The sequence below is a fragment of the Podarcis cretensis genome (assembly GCF_951804945.1).
Source record: "Podarcis cretensis genome assembly, chromosome: 3".
In the NCBI taxonomy this organism is placed as follows: Eukaryota; Metazoa; Chordata; class Lepidosauria; order Squamata; family Lacertidae; genus Podarcis; species Podarcis cretensis.
In genome coordinates, this window is record NC_137172.1 from 57,164,239 (window position 1) to 57,189,175 (window position 24,937).

A 24,937-nucleotide genomic window follows, 5' to 3' on the forward strand; every position below is an offset into this window, starting at 1 on the left:
GTACCCAGGAATCCTATAATGCCTATGATCAATGGTTCTGAAAGACAATGCAGGCATTGTTTAATAAGTTAAGGAGGATCCATATCCACCTATATTGTGCTACTAGTATTGCGCTAAGACAGAGGAGGGTGGGATAAATTGGCATATCCCCCACCCCCCATTAAACCACTTGTACATTTATGCACAATCTGATAGGAATGAGAGCATGACAGGGAGGCATTTTCTGAATGTTCTCAGGCTCATTTCGCACTTTTGAGGATATATATTTTTATTTTTTTTTATTTGTGGGGGCGTTTCTAGGTATGCAATGGTATGCACATGCTGTTTAATACACTGTATGACAATCAAAATGTTTTAAGAATGTTGAACTAGGGGAGATGGTAGGGAGTGACTATATTTATCTTACTGTTTTGTGGAAAAACTAAAAGTCATATCTTTCCAAAGTTCATCTGCTTCCCCCCTTTCCCCCCAAGATGTGCCAAAATATGCTACCCTTTGAAACATGTTCTTTTAAAAAGTATTCCAAGAAACATAGCCTCTAGTTGAATCACGAACAAGAAAAAGGCACTGTTTACTTTCTAAACAAGCATACCTCCTCTTCGAAATTTTAATTTTTGCGTTAGTTTATATTGGCTTGTTTTACTGAGGGTCTGCTCCAGAAAAATACCCTATGGGTGATGCTAAAGTTAAGACTTACTGTGTGCAGACTGCAAGTTGCATTTTTGCATGCTCAGTATCTACTGTCAAGGTGCATGCTGATAATGAGCACTTTGTAATATAATTACTCTGTAATAAGGACCATCCTTTCGTTTTGCATTCACAATTGCTAATCTGGAGCATGTGTTGCTTTGGTGTCCATGTTTTTCAAAAGCTCGCCAAACTTTTCTGTGAACCCAGCTGCCTGATCTGCACCATGTGGGCTTAGCTGTATTTCTGAGTGAAGATGTTAATCTGTGTGCTTTTTTTCACATTTAAAAAGTAAGGCACAATTAGCTGGCAATCATCTTAAAACCATGGAAATTAAGGAGATGTTTTTGCTGACTGAAGGAATTTTTGTGCCTGAACTAAATGCACACTTAAGACTTGAAAAAACTTTGGTGCAATTATATGGCCTTATCTACTGTACCATAAACCTCCTCCATCCCCAAATGTTCATTTCAAAAGGTGTGCCCATGTTCTTTAAAATCCTTTAGCTGAATCCACTGCTTGCACAGTTGAAGCATTTTAAAAGATTATGTCTTATCTGTGCTAAACAATTGCTGATATGGTCATTATTGCCTTCTTGCTCTGTATGATATGCCCATCCAGACTGTAGGAGCAAAAAGAAAGGGGCTTCCTTTGGTCTTGAACTCATTGTTTTCTGAAGAGAGGTTGGAATAGGGGGTTAGGGACTTATATGGGTGCAAGGCTTTTCTCAGTGTGGCCTTCAAGCATCCATGAGGTCCATCTAGCTGTGGCTGTAAGAGGAAGTCCTATCTTGGCTACACAATTTTTATTGGCTTTAGAGCTCCTGTACCAGGGGAGAGCCCAACAACTTTCCAGATGTTGTTGGGCTATGATTTCCATGATCAGACAATGTGAAGGCTGGAGCACAGGTAGATTCACCTGTTATAGCTCTTCCTCATTCTGATGTTGCCCATAATCCTTCTCCCTCCACTTGCTGCTTCTGGTTTGCTTAAGAGGGCAGGTGAGCAGGCAGCAACTGGAAGCAAGAATAGAATGAGTAGAGCCAGGGGATTCTGGAGGTCAGCAGTGCTCTGGTGTGGGCCCCATGCAGTACCTAATGATGCTGAGCTGTGATCTTGGCCCAAGTTCCTAAGATATGCAATTCTGGGTCTCCTCTCCAGTGTGACATGGGGCTTCCATGGGGAAGTGCCAGAGTACGTCCTTCTACCCCATGATGTCAGTAGGAGGGCCCTTGGAGTGCACACTTCTCATGGTGTGAAGCTTTGAAGGAGATTCCGGCATTGCAGGGGGTTGGACTAAATGACTTTCGGCCAGGATCTCCTCCAACGCTGCTGTTCCATAATTCTGTGATTCTAAGTCTAGTGTTTTTGGTTGAGCTTTGTCATCTGTCAGTGCACGTAAGGTGGATCTCTGTTTTGTTTCCAGATTTTTTATCATGAGAAAGTCTTTTATCATAGAATTGTAGAGTTGGAAAGGACCAGTTGGAAGGGAGCTATCCAGTCCCATCCCCCACCCCCGCAATGTGTGTGATGTGAGAAAAGCACTAGTAAAAGATACAATTTCAGTGAGGTTTACCTTGCAATGCATTTTGAACTGTCAGGGAGGTAACTCAAGACCCATCTTTGATGCAGGGTAATCTGTCTTCATCTTTCTTCTCTGCTCTGTTCTTTTATTTCATGAGTAGTCCCCTCTTTTGCTCTGGACGGTATATCTGGACCTTCTCTGCACCCCGCCCCTGGTTCTTTTTCTCCTCACAACAACCCTGTGAAGTAGCTTAGAAGAAGAAAGAATGACTGGTCTAAACCAGGGGTCGGCAACCTAAGGCCCATGGGCCGGTAGCGGCCTGCGAGGCTCGTCTAACCGGCCCATGGTGACCCCTGCCACCACTATTACTGGCACGGTGCGGCGCGGATGTGCACAGGAAATAGCGTGTGTGCATGCACACAGGTGCTCCTCCAACCTGGATGTGCACCGGAAATAGCATGTGCGCATGCGTGCGGGATGGAGAAGTGTGCACATGCTATTTCTGGCACACATCCGGGTCGGAGGAGTGCCGGAAATAGCATGTGCGCACAGGTGCTCCTCCAACCCTGACGGACGGAGCATGGACCGGCCAACCCCTGGTCTAAAGTGACCCAGTGCATCTCAGGATTGAGTGGGGGATTTAAAGCTGGAGTCTGCCCAGTTCTTGTCTGGCACTTAAACCACTTCAGCCGGCTGGCTCTGTAAAGGGCCCTGGTGGGCTGGATTATGGAGAGCTAGTTCTACACTTGTTGGCAGCTGCACATTTGGAGGTGGCACGACATGGGAAATTGCCAGAAGGCTGTGCATTCTGGAAGGCTGGTTAACGCGGATTTGGCAGGTGGCTCTGTCTGGTTCAGAGGGCGAGGGGTCCAAGGGAAAGAAGATTAATTTTTAGAAACCCGGTCCTTCCCCTTTTGCGCACATAAATGGGTGAGCAGGCGAGGTTCAGCCACCCGATTCTCAAATGTCATTTTGGAGGGATGCTTTGAATGACCTGGAGGGAGGGGCGCTGGATTTCTGTTCAGTAGTGTTTGTCATTGACAATGCAAACCATTCCACTTAGACAGAAGTTTACTGTTATAGTGTTGAAAATTTACTTTTAAAAAAACAAAAACAAACCTTGTTTCCTTTAAAAAATATGCTGGTTTTTTTAATTAAATGTTTTCTTAACTGTGAAAGCCTGTCATGTGGTGCATATGGCTAATTGGTATTAATTCCCTCCTGTCCAATAATTGCGCTGTGGCTGTTTGCTTTGTCAAACTGCAAAACATATATGGGTCATAGAAAGAGAACTAAGTGCCACACGAGGCACGAGACTTGTTGTTGTTGTTTTGTTAAAGCTTCTGCTCTTCTTAATGCTTACTTTAAGAGTGCTTAAGTAGTGTTGCTAGGTACTAAACAATGCAAGTCCAATTGCGTGGGTGCCTTTACATTCCTACTTCCCCAGTGCTTTGTTTCCCTTCTTTAATACTGAAAGTGAGGCCTGTTTAATTCTGCTGCAGAAGAATTTCCTTTGTTTTGTGGAGGTTAAAAATATATTGAAAGGGCTTTTGCATAATAGGCCAGGAAATGCTTTTGAAGGGACTCTCTTTCAAGCTATCCATCGCAGTTCCCAATAGAGGCAGCCACCCATGTTGTCAGATTTAATATTTTTAAATAATTCAAATAGAACAGTTTTGAACTGAAGTAGCACCTCCCAGTTTTTCTTAGCTTCATTTTATATAGATCCTTCCCCACTATTAGGATGAATTCTTTTCAGTTGTAGAAGAGGAAGAACTGTTGCTATTTTAGTGTTAGTTCGGATTTTGCTTTTCACAGCGCTGTGCTGAGATGCACAAGCATTCTTATTTAATCCCCACAACATTCCAATGTGGAAATGTACATAGCCTGTTCTGCTTGGTGGTGATTCCTTTTTCACCCTGAGTTTAGTTCAATCCAAATGAGCAAATTGCATGAGCAAGAGAGAGCAAGAGAGGTGAGGGCGGGAGTGAAATGGTTCAATAATACAAATGAACGCAAATAAGCAGAGCAGTTTTCACATAATTCCTTAGGATGGTCTGTTCTGAGAGAGCATATACCCATGTGAAACTGTAAATATTTTAGTATTTGAGAACAAAGACCCCCCCCCACTTGAAATAAACAGAACAAGCTGGATGATCGCCTCCTAGGGGTTCCCTAGGATGCTTCCACCTTAATAATGGCTCTATGAAATACCCAAGAGAGACTGAGGGATTAACTCTGAAAATTGCAAGGTTTGCATTGACAAAATTTGTTGTTTTTTTTTTAATAATCTTTATTACTTTTCAAACTTACGGCAGACAAGAAAAAAGAACAAAAGAAGAAACAATACAATAAACAATACAAAACACAACCTTAACACTAAATTAAACAAAACAAAACAACAACAATTAATGGAAAATAAGGTTAAAAATATGTTAAGACATTCATAATGATAAAAATAGAGAAAGATGGAAAGGATTTGCTGAAACAAGTACCAGAAGTGGAATACAAAAAGGGAGGTGAGAGGAAGTCGATGAAATAAGGGAATGAAAGATAGACTAATGAAATGGTATGCTATATGTTTTTAAAATTGTTCTTGTTTTGTTTTGCATTGACAAAATTTGATGGGGTATCCTGGCATACAGATCTTTCCCAACATTCAGAATTTAGCATGACTTGGTGGTATATTGATAAAAAAGTACCCCAGTTCCACTACACCACAAGGTACAACAGGGTTAGAGGAATTTAGAAATTGGGATAGAAACACTGGAATTATAACCAGGAAAACAAAAGTAATTAAGGCCACATCTGAATGCAGTGCTATATTTCCCATCACAGTTGTCCTCCTCCCAGCCTGCCAAAAAGGTGTGTGTATAACGTATAATATGTACAGTGGACGCTCGGGTTGCGAACGTGATCCGTGTGGGAGGCACATTTGCAACCCGCAGAGTTCACAACGCGCGGGTCGTGATTTGGCTTTTCTGCGCATGCACAAAGCGCGATTTAGCTTAGAGGGCCAGCCCTGTATAGCTGCACAAGTAGACTTCAGATCGTTCTCTTCACTCTCCTCCATCTGAGGACTGGAACCTTCTGATGACTTCTGGAGCTCATGGATCTTGCTGTGGGTTTGATCTGCAAGCCCCAGTTTCCACAGGATAGTTGGATATGTGAAAGAGAAGGCCATAGCCATTCAGTCAACTTTTTAAAAAAGATCAGCTTCTAGGAAGCTAATGGATTGGCTTTAGGTACTAATGCTGTTGAGACACTTCTCAGGATAGATCATTTACATGTAAAAGGACCATATGTATGTAGTGTGCAGACAGCTCAGCTCCATATGTAATTACTGCTTTTGCAGCTGCCGCCAAATAAATGTCACTGTGTCAGAGCCTTGCTATAGTTGGGAGTAGTTATTCTCTTCCCAGTTCTTCTGGGCTCTTTTTCTTTTGCTAGATTTGCTGCTGACTGCTTTTGTTTTCTACTGGTGTTCCTGCCTTTGAACTATTGAACAGTCAACCTTTCTCTTTGAACTGCTGAAGTTAAGCAATGCTTACTGGCTACAGTCCACAAAACAGTTTATTCCAGAATAAACTCACTTGATCCTCAAAAACAGAAGGGCACTTTATAGATTGTGGGTCAGCTGTGCAAAGGACCCAGGTTTTCTCTTGAACCTATTCTGTAGTATACAGTGGTACCTCAGGTTACAAACACCTTGGGTTACAAACACTTTGGGTTACAGACTCCACTAACCTAGAAGTAGTACCTCGGGTTAAGAACTTTACCTCAGGATGAGAACAGAAATCACGTGGTGGTGGCAGCGGGAGGCCCCATTAGCTAAGGTGGTACCTCAGGTTAAGAACGTTTTCAGGTTAAGAATGGACCTCTGGAATGAATTAAGTTCATAACCTGAGGTACCACTGTATTCCTTATAGATAATACACTCCTGAAGTGCCTATCCTAGACTGCACATGTTGCTGGACTACAGCTCCTATCATCCCTGGCCTTTGGCCATGCTGGCTGGGGCTTATGGGAATTGTGGACCACCAGTATCCATAGGTCCATATTGGCCACCCCCTGTGGTACTCAGTTTCTACCCCCTTTTTCCTCTCATAGGGTACTTCAGTTGAGTAACCTACAGCATGGTTAAGTAATTATAGACTGTAACTTTTATGTCATAACTTTGTGCACTGCTGTGTAGGCAGGTAATTTTTCTTTCAGGCAAAAGTCCTTTTAACTAGTGTATGATCAGAAGTTGATGTAGGTTGGGTACTGGTGTGTGGCCAGCCTGTTGTTCAGGTACTGCAGTGTGGATCAACTTATCTGTCATGGAGAACAGCCACCTTTCGTGGAGAACAGATGTGGTCTTGGCGCAGAGCAATTTGAGTTTCTTAGCTACAGGAGAACCACTCCTTATGTGGCTGAGAGAGAATGCTAAGCAGTGGCAGCAATCACCACTCTGTGGCGTGGACGTGGCTTGGGATGTCTCTGTCCTTTTGCTAGCACGCACCACTTTCCTGTGTCTTGAATCCATAGGATCAAAGTGCCCACTGTTTAATATGGTGTGTTTTGAAGCTGTGGTGTTGGAAGATTAAGGACAGATAAAAGGAAAAGCAGTTCTTCATGGAGTGCATGGTTAAGCTATGGAACTTGCTCCTGCAAAATGCGGTGATGATCACCAACTTGGATGGCTTCGAAAGACAAATTCATGGAGGACAAGGCTATCGGTGGCTATGCTGTGCCTCCATGGTCAGAGGCAGTAACACTTCTGAAATGCCTGCTGCTAGAAACCACAGAAGGGGAGAGGGCTCTTGTTCTTGGGTCTTGCTTGTGTATTTCCCACAAGCATCTGGTTGGCCACTGTGAGAACAGGCCACTGGCCTGATGCAGCACGCTCTTCTTGTGGTTGTTTTAATGCTAGTTCTGACAAAGCCTTTATCTGTATTTGCACTGGATTTCTTTTGATATATATTCAAAGTAATAATAATAACAATAAAAATAATAAATTGCTACTAAGCAAGATGCACAAAGGTGGATCATTTGTAGCCATCAGCACAGACTGGAAATAGATGGCAGGTGACTGTTGTTGCGCTGTGCTTCTTTCCTGAGTAGGGTTGTTCCTGTGAAGTTTGCAAGCATCTGATTCTAGTGGCAGCACAGCAGGACAGAAATGGACAATTGAATCTCATTGGCATAGGTACACTTCTAAGGGTCATCTGCATCAGAGGCAATCTGCCAAATATTGTCCTGTTGCTAGTGATGGCTAGATGGGTTTTGTGCTTAATTGGAATCTCCCCTCTTCACACTCCCACTGCCCAAGGAGAACTTCTGATTAACCATTGGAAACAGTCGACCCTGGCTGCCAGTGCATTGATCACGGGAAAACCAGATTATTATTTTTTGCCACTGAAACCAACCTTGAAACTTTATGTAAAACAAGTAGGCGGACTCTGATGCCGTAATTCTAGTATAACTCAAACTATTAGCCACCTCCGCCGGACTCAGTAACACTAACAGTTTAATAGATCTTAATAAACATTAAAATCAGTTGGCTGTGAATATTTGAAAGGGCATGGAATCCATTGGTATTTCAACACAATGCCCTTGTTTAAAGTCAGCTGCCATGTATTTCTGTGTGTTTTATCTGCAAATGGAAAGCCATTGAAATCCTGTGTTAAGGAAGGTCTTTGCCAGAAAAGGAGAGTTCAGAGGAACTAGTTGAGACATGCCTGAGGAATGTGGAATGGAATCAAAACGTTTGTCACACAGTGGCAGTCAACTGGCAAGAGCCAGCAACCTCTTAGGGAAAAGCCCGATTTTTGATATTAGGTTATCCTTATCAGATATATTTAAAATGAAACGTGTGAAATGCTTCCTTCAAATCACATGGCTAGACATTCTAAGCCTGCTGCGTAACATGTGACCTGCATTAGCTCATAAACCTAAAGTTCATTTTCCCTTTACTCCACAAGGAACAAAAATATTAGAATTTTAGGAAAGCTGTCAGTAACAGCCTGTTGATCACTGTGCAGTCCTTGTGAGAAATTACATTTTGTATTTTTACATCCCATCTGGAGCCATCAACTCTTTTTGCTGACACGCTCAAGGACCCCATCACAACAACGAATGGTAGTAGCTTTTTGAACAGTAAAAGGAAGCTGAAATGCTATGAAGTGTGAAACTTGACAGGTGTACATCAGAAGACATGCTGTTTAGCACATTGTTGCGTACTGCTGTTTCTGAGCATGAGGTCACATCAGTGCTGTACGATGAAAGCACCCTTGTTCCACTTTATGGCTCCCTGCACCACAGACTCCTGGGAACTGTAGCTTGATAAGGCTGCCGACCTCACAGCGCGAAAATTCTCCATACAAACACCCTTCACAGCTCCCAGAATTATCTATGATGGTTAAAATGGTATGATAATGATTTAAGCATATGGTGTTGGGTGACCTGGATGCCTGCAGTGTGCCAGGTTCCATGCAGAACACAGCAGTGATGCAAATTCTTCCTTGGGGACTAACAGCCTCCCTTAGATGAGCCAGGGAGTTGGCTTGGGGAGAGTTGGATCTTAGTAGAGGCCAGGTAGGGCTGGACTGGGACTGTTCATCAAAGGCATCACTGCAAAAGTAGGATTGGAGGAACTGAGGGAGCATGTTGACAAATAAAGGTCTTTCCATATATCCTCCACCCCCATGAATACCTTTTGAGTTAACTGCAGATTACAGAGCCATATCACTTCTCCAGGCCCTGCAATCCATGGATTTCTGCTGTACCATACGGAACGAAGGAGTAGCTGGAGGGCGGTAGGCTTAGGATAATAAGACAGATGCTCTATCTCCTGTGGGTCAGTGGGGAGGTGCTGTATTTCTGTGGGCTTAATCAAAACCAGCAAAAAAGGTGGGAGGGATGGGTTGGGGACTCCTGTTAGCACAAATTCATTTAGTTCATTCTATTTTATAAATGCCAGTCACTCTCTTGGCTTCTTTTTCTAGAGAAGCTGGCAATCTCTAGATTCTCAGGCGTGGCTGTTTGGAAACCGAATTCAGATCTCTGAATGGAAAGAGCTGTTAAATAGGCCTTAGGGAGCACTTGACAAACTTTGAAGCATCTTAAAATTAAAAACAAACAAACTTTGTAGGGGAAGTCGAAGAATGATTGACTTCCCTGGAAGACAGGCTCTGCACAATCCTTTGCGAAGGAGAGCAAGCAGGTTAACCACCTTGACCCTTCTGAGATCAGCAGCCTATGTTTTAAATAATAAAATCAGAGTAGAAAGAGATGCTCCCTTAACCTCAGCACAGCTAACGACTTAAATAAAAACGGATTGCCCTTGTGCAGCTGGAGTGATAAGCGTTGGGGTGGAGGTCGGGGAAACAGCAGCTGGAAGTATTCAGGGATGATGTATCACACAGAAATGGGGTGGGAAGTCGGCCCTGCTTCAGTTCTTCAGCATGCTGTATTGCTTTTACTTTCTGACTGTTTGCTTTGTAAATTTACCTTCAAAACTAATCTGCCAGCTATACCTGTGGCAGGATAAGTGCAAAGACTGCAACATGACAGCCCGGTTCCTCCCCACCTCTTGCTATGTAAAGCTGAAATGCATGATGGGTATAGCGTCTTGTCTCTCTTCCCCCTCCCAAGTTTGCAGAAGATCCTTATACAGTAGTGCTGTTTTGCCTCTCTTCCCCATTTTTTTCTTTTTCAAATCAGTTGTTTCCAAAGTGATGCAAATCTTGTATTGCTAAGCTGCTTATCAACTTGGCATCTAAGCAGCCACAGTGGGAGCATTGTAGTGGGCTGGCTTTATTCCTCTGAAGGTTTTAGCCAGTTAGGAATTGTATTTGCACAAATCCTCAGTATAATTGGAGAAGAATTTTAACTCCCCGTAGACAAGTCACATGCCTAACATGCCAGGCCCTTTTATCCAGCGCTCATTCACAGAAGTATTCACTTCCCAGGTCCTGAACTTTCCTGAGAACCTCATGATTTATTGATAATTGAGCACGATAATTGAGCTTGTGCCACTGCAGTAAAGCTACAGTGAGAAACTAAGAGGACATATTCTCAAATGCAAGAGCAAACTGGCGGGCTGGCTCGTTGTAAGGAATGAAAGTGCAGTTTAAGCAGTGCTACATATTTATGGTAGGTTGGTTGGATTAGATGGTGTTTTGGCTCCTTTTTTAGAAGCCAGATGCCTGTTTAAGTAATGTCTAGATCAGTGGTTCCCAAAGTGGGTGGTATTGCCCCCTGGGGGGCAGTAGGATTACCTGTGGGGGGTGCTAAGAGGTAAGCGGGCAGCACAGAGGCGCTGAGGGTGCCAGTGACTATCAGGCTTCAAAATGCTGGTGTCACTGAATCAAGTTCATCAGTTTTGTTGAGTTAATTAAATGAAATAGCTTCCATTGGATTTTCAATAAATGTTTTCAATAAATTAATTGTACTGGGGATGCGTTTATGGAACCAAGGGGGCAGTGGTCTAAGAAAGTTTGGGAACTCCTGGTCTGGATCAGTCTTCCCCAGCCTGGAGCACACTCATCAAGCCCTCTCAGCATGCCTAATGGTCAGAGCTGATGAGAGTTGTAGTCTAAACATCCACTGGGCACCAGGTTGGGGGATGTTGGTCTGGACTGTTGAGATCTTCCGTGTGTCTCAGTGAAGCCTGACCTGGATCCAAGCCCTCTCTCTTAGGCAAGAAATGATGGGGGGGGGAGGAGGAAGAAACGTCCCCCAGCCATGAAATAGGTCTGAGTTTAGGGTGTTTGGTCGTGGTTATGCTTTGGTGGGTAGAGTCTTTGTCTTCCGCCATTTTGGAACTTCTGTACCAGTTCGGTGTTCACTCTTTGGGGGGATTTATCTCTCGTTCTTTACTGTAAAACAGCTAGAAAGGCAAGTCACAGACAACCGATTACAAAAAAATCAATCCAGCTCTTCCAAGTACATCAGATTTGAATTAAAAATTAGTCTACATATGGTATTCCTCCATCTGCTGCAACAACTTATCTTAAAAGTAACTGAACTTCAGAATGCCTGGTGCTGAAAGCTCTATGGTGCTGGCAGCAGACATCCGAAATGGTTTTAGGACCCACCCTATTCTTCAGATTACTGAATAATAATAATAATAATAATAATAATAATAATAATATAATAATAAATTTATTATTTATACACCACCCATCCAGCTGGGTTTCCCCAGCCACTCTGGGCAGCTTCCAACAGAATATTAAAATACAATAGTCTATTAAACATTAAAAGCTTCCCTAAACAGGGCTGCATTCATATGTCTTCTAAAAGTCTGGTAGTTGTTTTTCTCTTTGACATCTGGTGGGAGGGCGTTCCACAGGGCGGGTGCCACTACTGAGAACGCCCTCTGCCTGGTTCCCTGTAACGTGGCTTCTCGCAGCGAGGCTACCACCGGAAGGCCCTCGGCACTGGACCTCCGTGTCTGGGCAGAACGATGGGGGTGGAGACACTCCTTCAGGTATACTGGACCAAGGCCATTTAGGGCTTTAAAGGTCAGCACCAGCACTTTGAATTGTACTCGGAAATGTACTGGGAGCCAATGTAGGTCTTTCAAGACCGGTGGTATGTGGTCTCGGCAGCCGCTCCCAGTCACCAGTCTAGCTGCGACATTCTGGATTACCATAGATTCTGGCGTATAAGGCGACTTTTGAATCCTGGAAAATCTTCTCCAAAGTTGCGGGTCACCTTATACGCCACGTATGGGTGGCGCGGAGCAGAGCCCGCCCCCCGCTGCTGCTGTGATGGCTCTGAAGCAGCAGCAGCGGGTGGTGGGCTCAGCTCCACGCCGGGCGGCTTTCTTCCGGCGCGGAGCTGAGCCCACCCCAGTTGCTGCCCAGCCTATTAGGCACTGGGCTTATAAGACAAATCCCCAAATTGGCAGTTGCCAATTTGGGGGGTCGTTTAATACGCCCAGTCGCCTAATACGCTGGAATCTACGGTAGTTGTAGTTTCTGGGTCACCTTCAAAGGTAGCCCCACATAGAGTGCATTGCAGTAGTCCAAGCAGGAGATAACCAGAGCGTGCACCACTCTGGCGAGACAGTCTGCGGGCAGGTAGGGTCTCAGCCTGCATACCAGATGGAGCTGATAAACAGCTGCCCTGGACACAGAATTGACCTGCGTCTCCATGGACAGCTGCGAGTCCAAAAAGACTCCCAGGCTGCGCACCTGGTCCTTCAGGGGCACAGTTACCCCATTCAGGGCCAGGGGGAGTCCACACCTGCCCGTGTCTTGTCCCCCCAAAACAGTACTTTTGTCTTGTCAGGATTCAACCTCAATCTGTTAGCTGCCATCCATCCTCCAACCGCCTCCAGACACTCACACAGGACCTTCACTGCCTTCACTGGTTCTGATTTGAAAGAGAGGTAGAGCTGGGTATCATCCGCATATTGATGAACACCCAGCCCAAACCCCCTGATGATCTCTGCAGCGGCTGCATGTAGATGTTGAAAAGCACGGGGGAGAGGACAGAACCCTGAGGCACCCCACAAGTGAGAGCCCAGGGGTCTGAACACTCATCCCCCCCCCACTTTCTGAACACAGCCCAGGAGGAAGGAGCGGAACCACTGTATAACAGTGCCCCCAGCCCCCAGCCCCTCAAGACGGTCCAGAAGTTATGGTCGATGGTGTCAAAAGCTGCTGAGAGATCCAGCAGAACTAGGAAACAGCTCTCACCTTTTCCCCTAGCCTGCTGGAGATCATTGACCAGTGCGACCAAGGCAGTTTCAGTCCCATGATGAGGCCTGAATTGCGACTGGAAGGGATCCAAATGGTCCGCTTCTTCCAGGCATGCCTGGAGTTGTTCAGCAACCACTCGCTCATTCACCTTGCCCAAGAATGGAAGATTTGAGACTGAAATGAATTTAAAACAATTTATATTGTATTTTTACATTGCTGTGACCCACCTTGGCACCTTATGGTTCAGGGCAGGTAAGACGTCAAATGCTTTAGCTGTGATTCCTGCATTTCAGGGGTTGGACTTGATGACCCTTGAGGTCCCTTCCAACTCTATGATTCTGTGATCCCCATGGGAAAATTCCCCCATAGGAGAACATAGGAACAAGCACAGGAAGTTGCTTACTACCAAGTCAGAAAATTACTCCATCTAGCTCTATATTGTCTACACTGACTGGCAGTGACTCTCCAGTGTTATAGGTGATGGTCTCTCTCAACCTGCCAGGGATTGAACTTGGAATATTTTGCTTGGCAGGCGGATGCTCTGCTACTGAGCAATGACCCTCCCCCAAGATAATATCATGTCTTCCACTGAGCTTTTAATTTAAACACAGGAAGCTGTGGAGGTCCTTCCTTTAACCTTTTTAAAATACCTTCGAAATAATCTTCCCACCCTGGTATCCTTAAAAGTAAAAAGACAACACTTTTGAGACAACATTAGCAAACAGTTACCCGGAGCGCAGTAAGCAGCCTCTCCACCTTCCTGTCCTTACTGGAAAGGCTAGCTAAGGACATCAAAGATATTTCACAAGTGCAGAGGAGGCAACCCGCTGGAAAGATGGTTTGTGAACTAGAAGAAGGGAAACCTTTGCAAGTACAACCAAAACCCTGCCCACACCCGCCCACACTAGAATTTATCCTGTTTTCTTTCCCATTCACTTCTTTTCTGAGCTAATTGATGGGAAGTGATTGGGAAGGGTGGTTGTGGAATGCAGGAGAGCACAGCACTAGGCTTTCTGTTTGTTTGTTTTTTAAATTATTTTTATTGGTTTTACATATAATCACATTACATAACATAATATTCTCTTATTTTATCTCTCTGGCTCAACTGAGCCTAACGGCTTCCCTCCCTCCCGTCTGATGGTTTAAAAAATTAAACTTTGCATCTTTACATTTCGCTTAGCATCCTATCCTTGTTATAAGGTAAAGGTACCCCTGCCCGTTCGGGCCAGTCGTGTCCAACTCTAGGCTTGTGCGCCCATCTCACTTAAGAGGCCGGGGGCCAGCGCTGTCCGGAGACACTTCCGGGTCACGTGGCCAGTGTGACAAGCTGCATCTGGCGAGCCAGCGCAGCACACGGAACGCCGTTTACCTTCCCGCTGGTAAGCGGTCCCTATTTATCTACTTGCACCCAGGGGTGCTTCCGAACTGCTAGGTTGGCAGGTGCTGGGACCGAACGACGGGAGCGCACCCCGCCGCGGGGATTCAAACCACCGACCATGTGATCGGCAAGTCCTAGGCGCTGAGATTTTAACCTATCCTTGTTATATCATTACCTAAAATATTGTATTACTCAACCTGGGTAGGTAGCAATTTCATCTTCCAAATCTTCAGATAACCCTGCTAATGATGTTAATTGCTTGCAGAGTACTAGGCTTTCTGGACAGCATCGGGCTCGGCAGTGAACAGGTAGCCAGTGCTGACCTTTCCTCCAAGCACACCTTGGAACTGTGCCCCAAAAGCCTTCTTAAGCACCTTGGGCAGTGCTGTCCCCTCCCTCGATGATGCATTCACTACTCCCTGGACTCACCCTGTCCGTTTCCTCTGGTTAGCTTTTACAAGCTAGGATGGGTTCGGGTTATAGGTGGAAGGCTGGACCCGTGCAAGCATTTTGTCCACATCATTAGACAACTGACCCCAAATAGCCAGACATGAAAGTGCCTAAGTTATCGCCATCTGCCCAGCATCATCATCAGCAGAGTCCGGGTTGCCCTCGAAGTGCCTTGCAAGTTTGTTATAGCATGCTTCCAAGTACTCAAGACTCCCTCCCTTGTCGGAGGATGATCATATCAAACCATTCACTATCTGGAAATGCTCTCCAGAATGGCTACTTGAGGATGCAGCGGGTGGCAGCGAAGTAGCCTTTCTTCACCATTGTATTGTGGGTTTTGTCTTGGGATGTATCCCTAATTAGGGTTTAAGTTGGCTTTGTTTAGTTGTAATTTTCTCACCAAAAAGCTAAGCTGTTCTGTGTAATTACACGTGATAATATCTTTTTTCCCAGGCAGTATGTTCGCAGACTAGTTGATGGCAGCTCGATTGCATGCCAGGTTGCACCTCTTTCATGACTGTTGCTGGCTATCTCAAAGCTTGTCGGCAGCATGCAAATGTGCTCTTGCTACATGCTGTGCTCCGACATGCTTATGGGTGGCTTAGCAGTCACCATGGGGCTATGCATATGTGTGCATTTCTAATCTGGGAGCGCATATAAATAGGGAAGGACAAAATGATGCTGATGTGAGCAATGCTCCTTGTTGCAATCCTCCAAACAATGCCGCATGGCAGTAGGAGGTATCCCTGCCCATCCTTGGTGTTGCCTCATATTTTCCAAAAGCCACCATTGTAACATGGCTTCCTGTTTTCACTGTGGGAATAAACCTCAAAAGTCTTAATTATTAGAGAGTTCAACCCAAGGAGCCCTTGTGACTCACAAACAAGTCCCAGAACTACACAGATCCATAAACATCAGAGGAACAAAGGGTCTTAGTTGCAAGCTGCACACGAAGCTCTCAGAATTTGAGGTGTGACTGTACAATGTGAAGCAGGCAAGTTTTCCTGGGGCACAGGCCCTCATGCATGAGAAATATAAACAGCGTTGCTTCTAAAAATGTAAAATAAACTTGGGCTCGACCAACTTTAAACTCAGGGCATTTGTTGACCGCAGAAAACAAGTATTATTTGCACTTGCTCAAGTGTATAAATAGAACTCTTCCTGGAAATGTGTTAATATGATTTTCTTGGGTGGTAGGAGTGAAAGTTAAATTATTAGTGGGCTGCCAAGAAATAAATCCTGTGTTTTAAAAAAGCGCTGACGCCATCCTTTTGGCTTTTACATGTACATTTTTTAGTTTGATCTGTTGTTACAACTGTGTTCTAAAACGTGCTTTATAACTGTTTGTGTATTTTGCTTGAATTCCCCCCGAAATGTAGTATTCTACAGCAGATTCTGAAGGAATTTGCTAAGTGTCATATATTTCCAGTGATTTCAGCCATATTGGGCTCCACTCAATGCATGCTTTCCTGTGGGAGTAAATCCCATGGAACTCAATAGAGCTTACATAGAATCATAGAACTGTAGAGTTGGGAGGGATCCTGAGGGTCATCTAGTCCAACCCCTTGCAATGCAGGAATCTCAACTAGATCATACATGGCAGCTGGCCACCCAACCTCTGCTTAACAACCTCCAAGAAAGGTTTGACTGGATAGACATTATTTATGGTAGCAACAAATACCAGACAATAAAGTTTATTGTATAAGGGGCACCTTAAAAGACTAGCACATTTCTTATGGCATAAGCTTTCATGGACTAGTGTCCACTTCACTATACCTGGGTTCCAGCAGGAGCCAGTGTGGTGTAGTGGTTAAGAGTGGTGGACTCGTAATCTGGGGAACCAGGTTCGCGTCTCCGCTCCTCCACATGCAGCTGCTGGGTGACTTTGGGCCAGTCACACTTCTTTGAAGTCTCTCAGCCTCACTCACCTCACAGAGTGTTTGTTGTGGGGGAGGAAGGGAAAGGAGAATGTTAGCCGCTTTGAGACTCTTTAAAGGGAGTGAAAGGCGGGATATCAAATCCAAACTCCTCTTCTTCCAGCAGAAGAGGATGTTGCATATGCTGGTTTATACGTTATGGGCTTTCAGGCAGGTACTCTGTCATGTCCCCCATCATGTATGTAGCATCTTCAGATTTAAAGGAAGTGTGAAAAATGCAGGCTTCCAGTTTGGGTTCTAACAATTACATCCATCAGCTGCAGGGGCGGATCAAGGCTGCACGTCATCCTTAAATAGATATTCCCCCTCAATAAAACCCACCAAGGTGGTTTTGTGGTGGCATGAGGTCTGCCTAGACTTGCCTCCATAGGGCAGGTGTTTCTTTAGTTCCATTTGATGCTGCATCCAATTGCTGAACGAAGCCAGCCTTTGTATCTGGTTTTTGTTGAAACTTGAAATGCCAGGTGTCTGGAGCAAATCCGTGAACACACTTTTGTTTCCAGTTTGTTTGTTCAAGTCTGGTTAATAGTGCTGGCTAATGTGTGGAAAGATTACATTTCAGACAAATGTGGTGGGCTGGCGAAATGGGGCTGAAACACGTGCTGCTGATTTTGAACTCCTGAAAGCTCATCATATGAACTGAAGCTTGGAGGTGTTTATAGTTAGCATGTCGGGAGCCTGTTCCTGGTGCCCAGATGCTCCTCCCCAACTAATTCTTGGTCCCACTCTGATGGCTGCGGGGCTTGTGTTAAGCTTGAAATGGGATCAGCACACAGTAACCTCCATTTCTCTATTATCTCTTCTGCGACAAGAGTGGTTGGATGGGCACAGTCCTTTCTGGAAGGGCAAAGCGCATAGGGATATGTGCTTGAGATCCACTAGCCTTGCAGGGAGCATGCTGACTACAGTATTTATTGCTGCTGGGTGCTACAGGGAAAAGAAGCAGCTGCCGCCACTGTACTTTCACAGATCCTGTGCATAGAATCATAGCATTGTACAGTTGGAAGAGACCCTGGGGATCATCAGGCCCAACTGCCTGCAATGCAGGAATATGCAGCTGCCCCATATGGGGATCAAACTTGCAACCATGGCATCATCAGCACCACACTCTAACCAGCTGAGCTATCCAGCCGATTATAAGTAGGAACTCCCTTTGCTGTGGTTGACTGTATGTTGAAAATTGGATCTACCACATCTGTGCCAATAGAATGTCACTGAAGTCAGTAGGCAATCCTGTGGGCATATACTTTAAATGGTAGCATTTGGGTGCAGTTGGTGACACAGTCCAACATTCTTCAGCTCCATTGTGTGGCATTTTACAGTTGTATTTTTCTTTCTGCTGCTCTTCTTCATAACGTAATCACTGAACTGATGACAAAGTGGAGCTGAAATGAGTTCTGTGATACCAAGGAAGAAAGAGGTAACATGTAGGACTTTCTCCTGCCTGCTCTTGTGAGGCCTACTTGTTAAATAGCTGAGGTGCTGCTTCATCCATCAAGGAGAGTGTGGTGGTGAGATCTTTCTGGAATGTTCACCCCAGTGAAACCCCACAGACTTTAACATGGAATGCTTCAGATGCCAAGATTAAACTTTTTGAGAAGTCAGCTTTTGATTGGCTTTTGATTTGCTAGGTTTTTGTGAATTTATTGCAAAACTGTTTCTTTTAAAAATTCTGGTTGGTATCATTTTCAGTTTTTAATTTGGTTGTTTTTTGTTCCATCGATTTCTAATTGTGTAGCTGTGCTTTATTGTTTTAGCATTTTGTGTTAGCTTTCATTTTCATTTTTAAAACAAACAATAACACTTTGCTTACAATGTGTTTCACTTTTCTCCCTCACTGTCCTACAAACCATCTTCCACTTGAGTAAAAATGTTAGGAAAGACAGCTGATAACAATGTTTTAACGATTTCTGCAAAAAAAGGGAACAGGAAAGAAGTATTATTTTGGGATCCATATCATTGTAAATAACCTTAGGATAGCTCAGATTGGATTAGCCTGAATCTTGCAGCATTGCAGACTTATCAGGATTGTATTCAGGATAGTGTAATTTTATTGCTGGTGCTCAGCCTTTTCACAGGATGGAAAACTGCATGACTGGCTCTCATCTGACATAATTGCCTTGGATAACTTCTGGTGGACAGCCACTATGCACACAGTTGTGCAACTTAGTCTTGTGTAGTTAGAGTTACTTGGGATTTATGTGGGTGGTTCCTGCACCACCACCACCCAAAATCAGCATTTAAGCAGCTCACAATGCAGGGGTGTTTCCAAGCCTATTTGTCATACTATCTAGAAAGCTCATTTTCTACGAAGGTTCTGTTGTGACAGGCAAACCCTTTGACAGGCCTTTGCATTGTAGCCCTTGCTGTTGTTCAAATCTGTAGTTGAAACTCAAATGGCAATGCAGCTTTCCATTGTTCTTTCCAGATTTTATTTACATGTACTCATACATTTTAAAAGTATAACTTAAAGGTCAGAATTTACAAGACATGCCCTGTCCAGAAGAATGGAAACAATGCAGCGGCTCCAACCAAAGATAACATACGGAAACCCTAATCTAGAGTGATATCATTATCTCATTTTCTTCCCACTTTGTTCTCCTCAGGCAGTCTTCCCCAACCTGGTGCCCATGCTGGCTGGGGGTTGAAGGGAGTTGCAGTCAAAAACATCTGGAGGGTACCAGATTGGAGAAAACTGTTCACATATAGTCATGCCTCATCCGAGAATGGGACAAAAGCCGTCAAAGTTCCTTGGGCTCATTTCAAACAGATTGCCTCATTGTGTCAGTCCAAGTTGGATATCAGAGATGGATGTGTATGTTGCACCAGGATGCCTTTCAGCAGTTTGGAGATACAGTATTACCTCAGGTTACATACGCTTCAGGTTACAGACTCCGCTAACCCAGAAATAGTACCTCAGGTTAAGAACTTTGTTTCAGGATGAGAACAGAAATCGTGCTCCGGCAGCACGGCAGCAGCAGGAGGCCCCATTAGCTAAAGTGGTACCTCAGGTTAAGAACAGTTTCAGGTTAAGAACGGACCTCTGGAACGAATTAATTACTTAACCCGAGGTACCACTGTATGTTAGAGTTCGCACAATACGGTGGGAGTGAGGGGGTAAACTGCAAGCAGGAGTAGCTAACCCAACGCCTTGGAAGCCAAGTTCACTTGATGCATTTTCAGGTGCGCAAGTCGATTTCTTGCCCATTGGCCCTGATTCATTTAACTGGAGGGAATGTGCCTCAGAGCGCATAACTGGATTGGGGAATAATTGAGTTCCCCTAACTTAATTTGACTGTGTATGTAAAGCAGTAATTATGAATGGTTTAAAACTGACGTTTTTCTCTCTCCACTCTTTTGATGTAGCTTTTATATGAAAAGTGATGGTTCTAATCCAGTTTAGTGACTTAAGTATAAGCCTGGAAGCAGTAGTATTCTGAGTTTAATTAATCTACAGCGCAAGGATGTAATCTTGTGGGTGGCTAGGAAAGTCGGCTTTTTTGGATGGAGGCTTGTAATTTTCCTTAACACTGCCAAGAAATGGTTATGTTACTTGTTCATCAGGAACGTTAGCATTCTGTGGTGTCTTTGACAGAAACGGGGACTTTTTACAACATGTAGTGTTTAAATTGGGGTTGCAAGTGGATGAAACTTGGCATGAGATATGACGTCTCCACACTCCCACCCATTTTCCACCCCCACCCTCAGTGTGAGGCATCTGCTTGGTGAAGTTGTAAAGGAAGAGATACCCCTAGTACTGAAAGTCTGCCATCTGCCTGGTAGTAATGCCTTCAGCATATTGCACAACTTGCCTAAGAATTTAAGTTGTTTCTGCTAAACTGATCTGTTGTGAGTTTCTTTGTTACGTACCCCAGTTGTGATTATCTGATTGCTGTCCCGCAGAGGAATTTGCCCAAACAAAGAAGCTTTTTCACATTTGACTAGCAGATTAATAACGCCTTGCATTGTTTCCCTTAGCATTTTGGTGTGTTCCTGATACAGTGATATCTCTTACAACCGCATAAGTAGATACTTAAGTTCTACTTGGAGCCAATAGCTGTGGCTTGGACCCAAGTTTGTGATTTCTTCTAAATAGGGCTCTGAATTTGTTATTCAGAATTGCCTCATTCATGTCGGAGACTGGAAATTGGCATGAATGGGGTGGGTGGGTAAATGCAGCTCAGTAGTAGAACACATGCTTTACATGCCAAAGGTCCAAAATGATCAGGTAGCAGCGGTTGGTAAAACCATCTGACTGACTTCGGCTCTCAGGATCTCAGGCAGACTAGTCAAGGCTGGGGTAATAAGGCAGGCACGTCCAACTCTCTAGAGACTGTGATCTACTCCCAGGGGGACAGACCAGAGTTGTTGAGCTTTTTTTACAACAATACTCCACAGCCCTCCATCCTTCCTTCCCCCACTCTGTCCCCAATGCAGGGAAACTAAGACCATTTTAGAGATTCATTGCCAAAAAGGGTAGTTGCCCAGAAGGGGTGCCAGATCAGACTGCTGGTTCATCTAGGGCACTATATACTAGCTGCAGCTTTCCAGAGTTTCAGATACTGGCCTTTCCCAACCCTGTTTGGAGATATTGAGGAAATGGAAGGGGTGCAAGTCTCTACAAAGTATTTCTGTTTACAAATCTGCGATAGGGAGTATACAACAACACAGGCTTTCTTTTAAAAAAGTAGATGATATCTGCTGATCTGTTTCGGCACTAACAAGGTAACATTTTGAAAGTGTACACTGTTCTGGCAGTGATGAAGTGGTTAAACATGTATTGCTTGTGAGCTTTGTAAAATCGTGTTCATTTTTTGCAGTCTCCTTCAGCATTTGGTTATGCAGATTCTCCATGGCATCATAGCACTGCAGCACAGGACAAGCAGGAGGGTCACAGTACCTTTTGTCTGCAAAGTTCTGTTGTGATGCTGGAGAATGGCCTAGTGAGAAGTGAGCTGAGATGTTGGAGGTGGATTGCAAGAGTGATTAAGTTGGAGGATGAAGAGAGGATTGCAGGATTATTTGTGGAGAGTTAGAGTTAGGCGTAATGCATGACTAAACCGCTTTTTTTACCTTTTGGTGTAATGCGATGCACTGGATAGCACCTGCAGCGCTACCCTTTGCAGATTTACTCAGAAGCAAATCCCATTACAGTGAATGTGATTACTCTCATGTAAATGTGCAAGGGATTGCTACTAGTCAGAGCAGTGCTGTTGGGGTTGGGGAATAGAGGATGCTATTTCCTAAGCAGTACTGGGCTTGTGGCCAGGGCAAAAGAGCATTTATCATGATGGATGAAGAGGGCATGCGATCTGGGAGTGTATTTTTTCAGCATTTCAATTAACATTTCAATTAACATAACGAAGCCAGAGAATAGATGTGTTGGATATTTGGTGGGTTTTTAAAAATAAAAGCAATATAATTACAACACTTCTCTTTCTTATTTAGGGTTGGATGATTGCCTGCAGCAGTATGTCCAAAAATTTGAACGCGAGAAGATAAATGGTGCTCGGCTATTACAGATTTCTCACCAGGATCTTGAAGAGTTGGGTATCACCCGGATTGGACACCAGGAGCTCGTTTTAGAGGCTGTGGATCTCCTCTGCGCACTGGTCAGTAAACATACAGTGTTGAAATCCTCTTGTGTTTTTCTCACTTTGGCTAATGGAATTATTTGTCAAAAGGGAGATAACTGCAGCTCCTGAGCTCTGCAGCAGATTGTATCAAGAGTGAACCAGGTAAAGTTGAGTAAAACGGCAGACTAGTATCCTGGTCTCACGTCTCTTTTAGCAGTAGTCAAGTGAAGCTGATACAAAATATAAAAATAAAATACAGTTTGCAGTTATGCATGGGGCAGCTGTTTAAGTGGTGACACCAGTTTGAACTGGTACTGTTGGCAAAGGGGAGCCTTTGCAGTGGGTTCCTGGAGTGAATGCCTGAATATGATTTGAGACTGAATGAAAGTTAACATGTTGATGTTTAATTTGAGACCGAACCAAAAAACCCAAAAAGTTGTGAAAATTGAGCCAAGACCAAGAAGTGGAGAAAATGAGCCAAACAGGTTTGCCTGTCTTAAATGAAGACAGCCACACCCTTCTCTGTAGATGAGGTTTGGCATCTCAGAGGTGCTCCTGGATCCTGTGTTCCTGCCCGATTCTCCAGTGGCTGGGGCTGCTGGTTCTTAGACTGGTGAGCTGCTGTAGCATAGCTTCTCAGACAATATTTAGCACTGGTGCCCATGCTTAGGCAGCCTTCTGTTTTTGTCTACAGCCAAGCTTTTTATGTGGACTTTATGAGGAGGAGCCTATGAATACTGTTGGAAGCTGCAGCTTGTGCAGAATGCTGTCACTCATCCCTGTATAGGTGGGGTAGTGACGAATTGCAGAGAGCATGTAATCCCAATTTAAGCTCACCTGTGCTGCTTCCCTCTATGCTTCTAGACTCAGGGAAATGGCTGGCGATGACTACTGGTTTATAGCCCTAAACTTTCTAGAGCCTTAAAGCAGGGGTGACTTAACCTTTCATGGTACGAACCGCAAGCCCCCTTGGCCCAACCTTCAAGAGCTGCATGCCATAGCTAAGTGCGGCCACCCCGTATTCTCACTCACATACGCTGCCCACCTATGCACACAGCCCGTCCTTAGCTCATCCATGTAAGCGGTTATTGGCACAGAATGCTTTTCAGAAATATTTTAATAAACAAAAGCAAATGAGACCTACTGGAAATATTGGTTATGAGAAATAACAAGGGACAATGTACGGCTTATAGGGGTATTTCCAGCATCCTTTTAGCCCCATCTCTGCACTCCAAGCTTTCCTGTACACTTATAAACCCATCATTGTAGTCATGATGTATCTGTTGTATTTTATTTTATTTTTAAAAAATGCAAGTACAGTCATACCTTGGTTGCCGAATGCCTTGAAACTCATATGTTTCAGCTCCTGAATGATCGAAAACTGGAAGTGAGTGTTCCAGTTTTCGAACGATTTTCGGAAGCCAAATGTCCGGCGCGGCTTCCGATTGGCTGCAGGATGCTCCTGCAGCCAGTCGGAAGCCGCGCCTTGGTTTTTGAACGGCTTGGGAGTCAAACGGATTCCTGGAATGTATTCTGTTGAAGAACCAAGGTACGGCTGTAGAGCAATGGCTGTGATTGCTGATGCTCAGCAGAAAAATGATGGGGCCAATATGGCAATGTTCAACTCTGTTTGAAGATGACCTAGGCTGTGGGTGGCCAGACACTGTCTGACAATGGAATAGATATAGAGAAGAGCAGGAGGGCTCCCAAGGGCTTGATAAGGATGCAGTTATGCCTATGGCTGCTCCCTGCCTTTGGAGACTATAGGTACAGTACATAAGGTATACTATAGGGGGAACCCATGGCTCTCTAGTTATCCTTCTCTGCTCCCTCTTTAATTCCTCTAGTGTTAGCGATATTGTGTTGGATACAGTTTATGACAGGGATACACTTGGGCTATGTGTTTGTTCAAATGCTGTGAACTGGTGCCAGAAGTATATAGAGTTTCATCTGTAAGAATGGTGGGAAAGAATTCTCTGTCACTCTTTTTGCCCTTACTCGGCTACATTCCGTTCATTATGTAACACTTCTTGTATTTGAGTGTATTTTTTCTTAAAATGGGCAGAGCTTTTTGACTCCTTTTATAAAATGAGCTCATGTTTCAGAAAGGGGGGTGGGAAGGGGGCAAAACAGAAATAATTTGTCCTTGGTAAACTAGGGGGAGGGGAGGGGGAGATTAGGTGACTTGTAACAAATCAGCTGTGTTATGTTTGAAGCAACTGACCTAAATACCGCCTCCTCAATTATACAGTTGCAAGTATCATAAGCTTTTGAAAAGGGTGCTAAGGAAGGATACAGTGGTACCTCTGATTACGAACTTAATTCGTTCCGGAGGTCTGTTCTTAACCTGAAACCGCTCTTAACCTGAGGTACCACTTTAGCTAATGGGGCCTCCCGCCCTGCCACCACACAATTTCTGTTCTCATCCTGAGGTAAAATTCTTAACTTGAGGCACAACTTCCAGGGTAGTGGAGTCTGTAACCTGAAGTGTTTGTAATCTGAGGTGTTTGTAACCCAAGGTACCACTGTATTTTAACTAGGCAACTGTCAGCGCAGTCCTCTGTGCTAAGGTTAGGGTTCTAGTGCCATGCAGGCAGAATGCATCTGGTAAAATTGTGAGGTCACTGGGCAACCGCTTGCTTGGAATAATGGATAAGGCAGCCACCTGAGGGCATTCTCCCATTCTACTTT

General features: G+C 44.4%; 1 protein-coding gene across 1 annotated transcript in view; it reads left to right on the forward strand.

Moving 5' to 3' along the window:
• The window catches only part of CNKSR3 (CNKSR family member 3), a 62,600-nt gene that overhangs the window by 4,354 nt on the left and 33,309 nt on the right, over window positions 1-24,937 (forward strand). Inside the window, exon 2 of the mRNA XM_079971534.1 lies at window positions 22,119-22,282. Within this exon, the coding sequence (XP_079827660.1) occupies window positions 22,119-22,282 (164 nt within the window). The remainder of the gene's footprint in view (window positions 1-22,118; window positions 22,283-24,937) is intronic.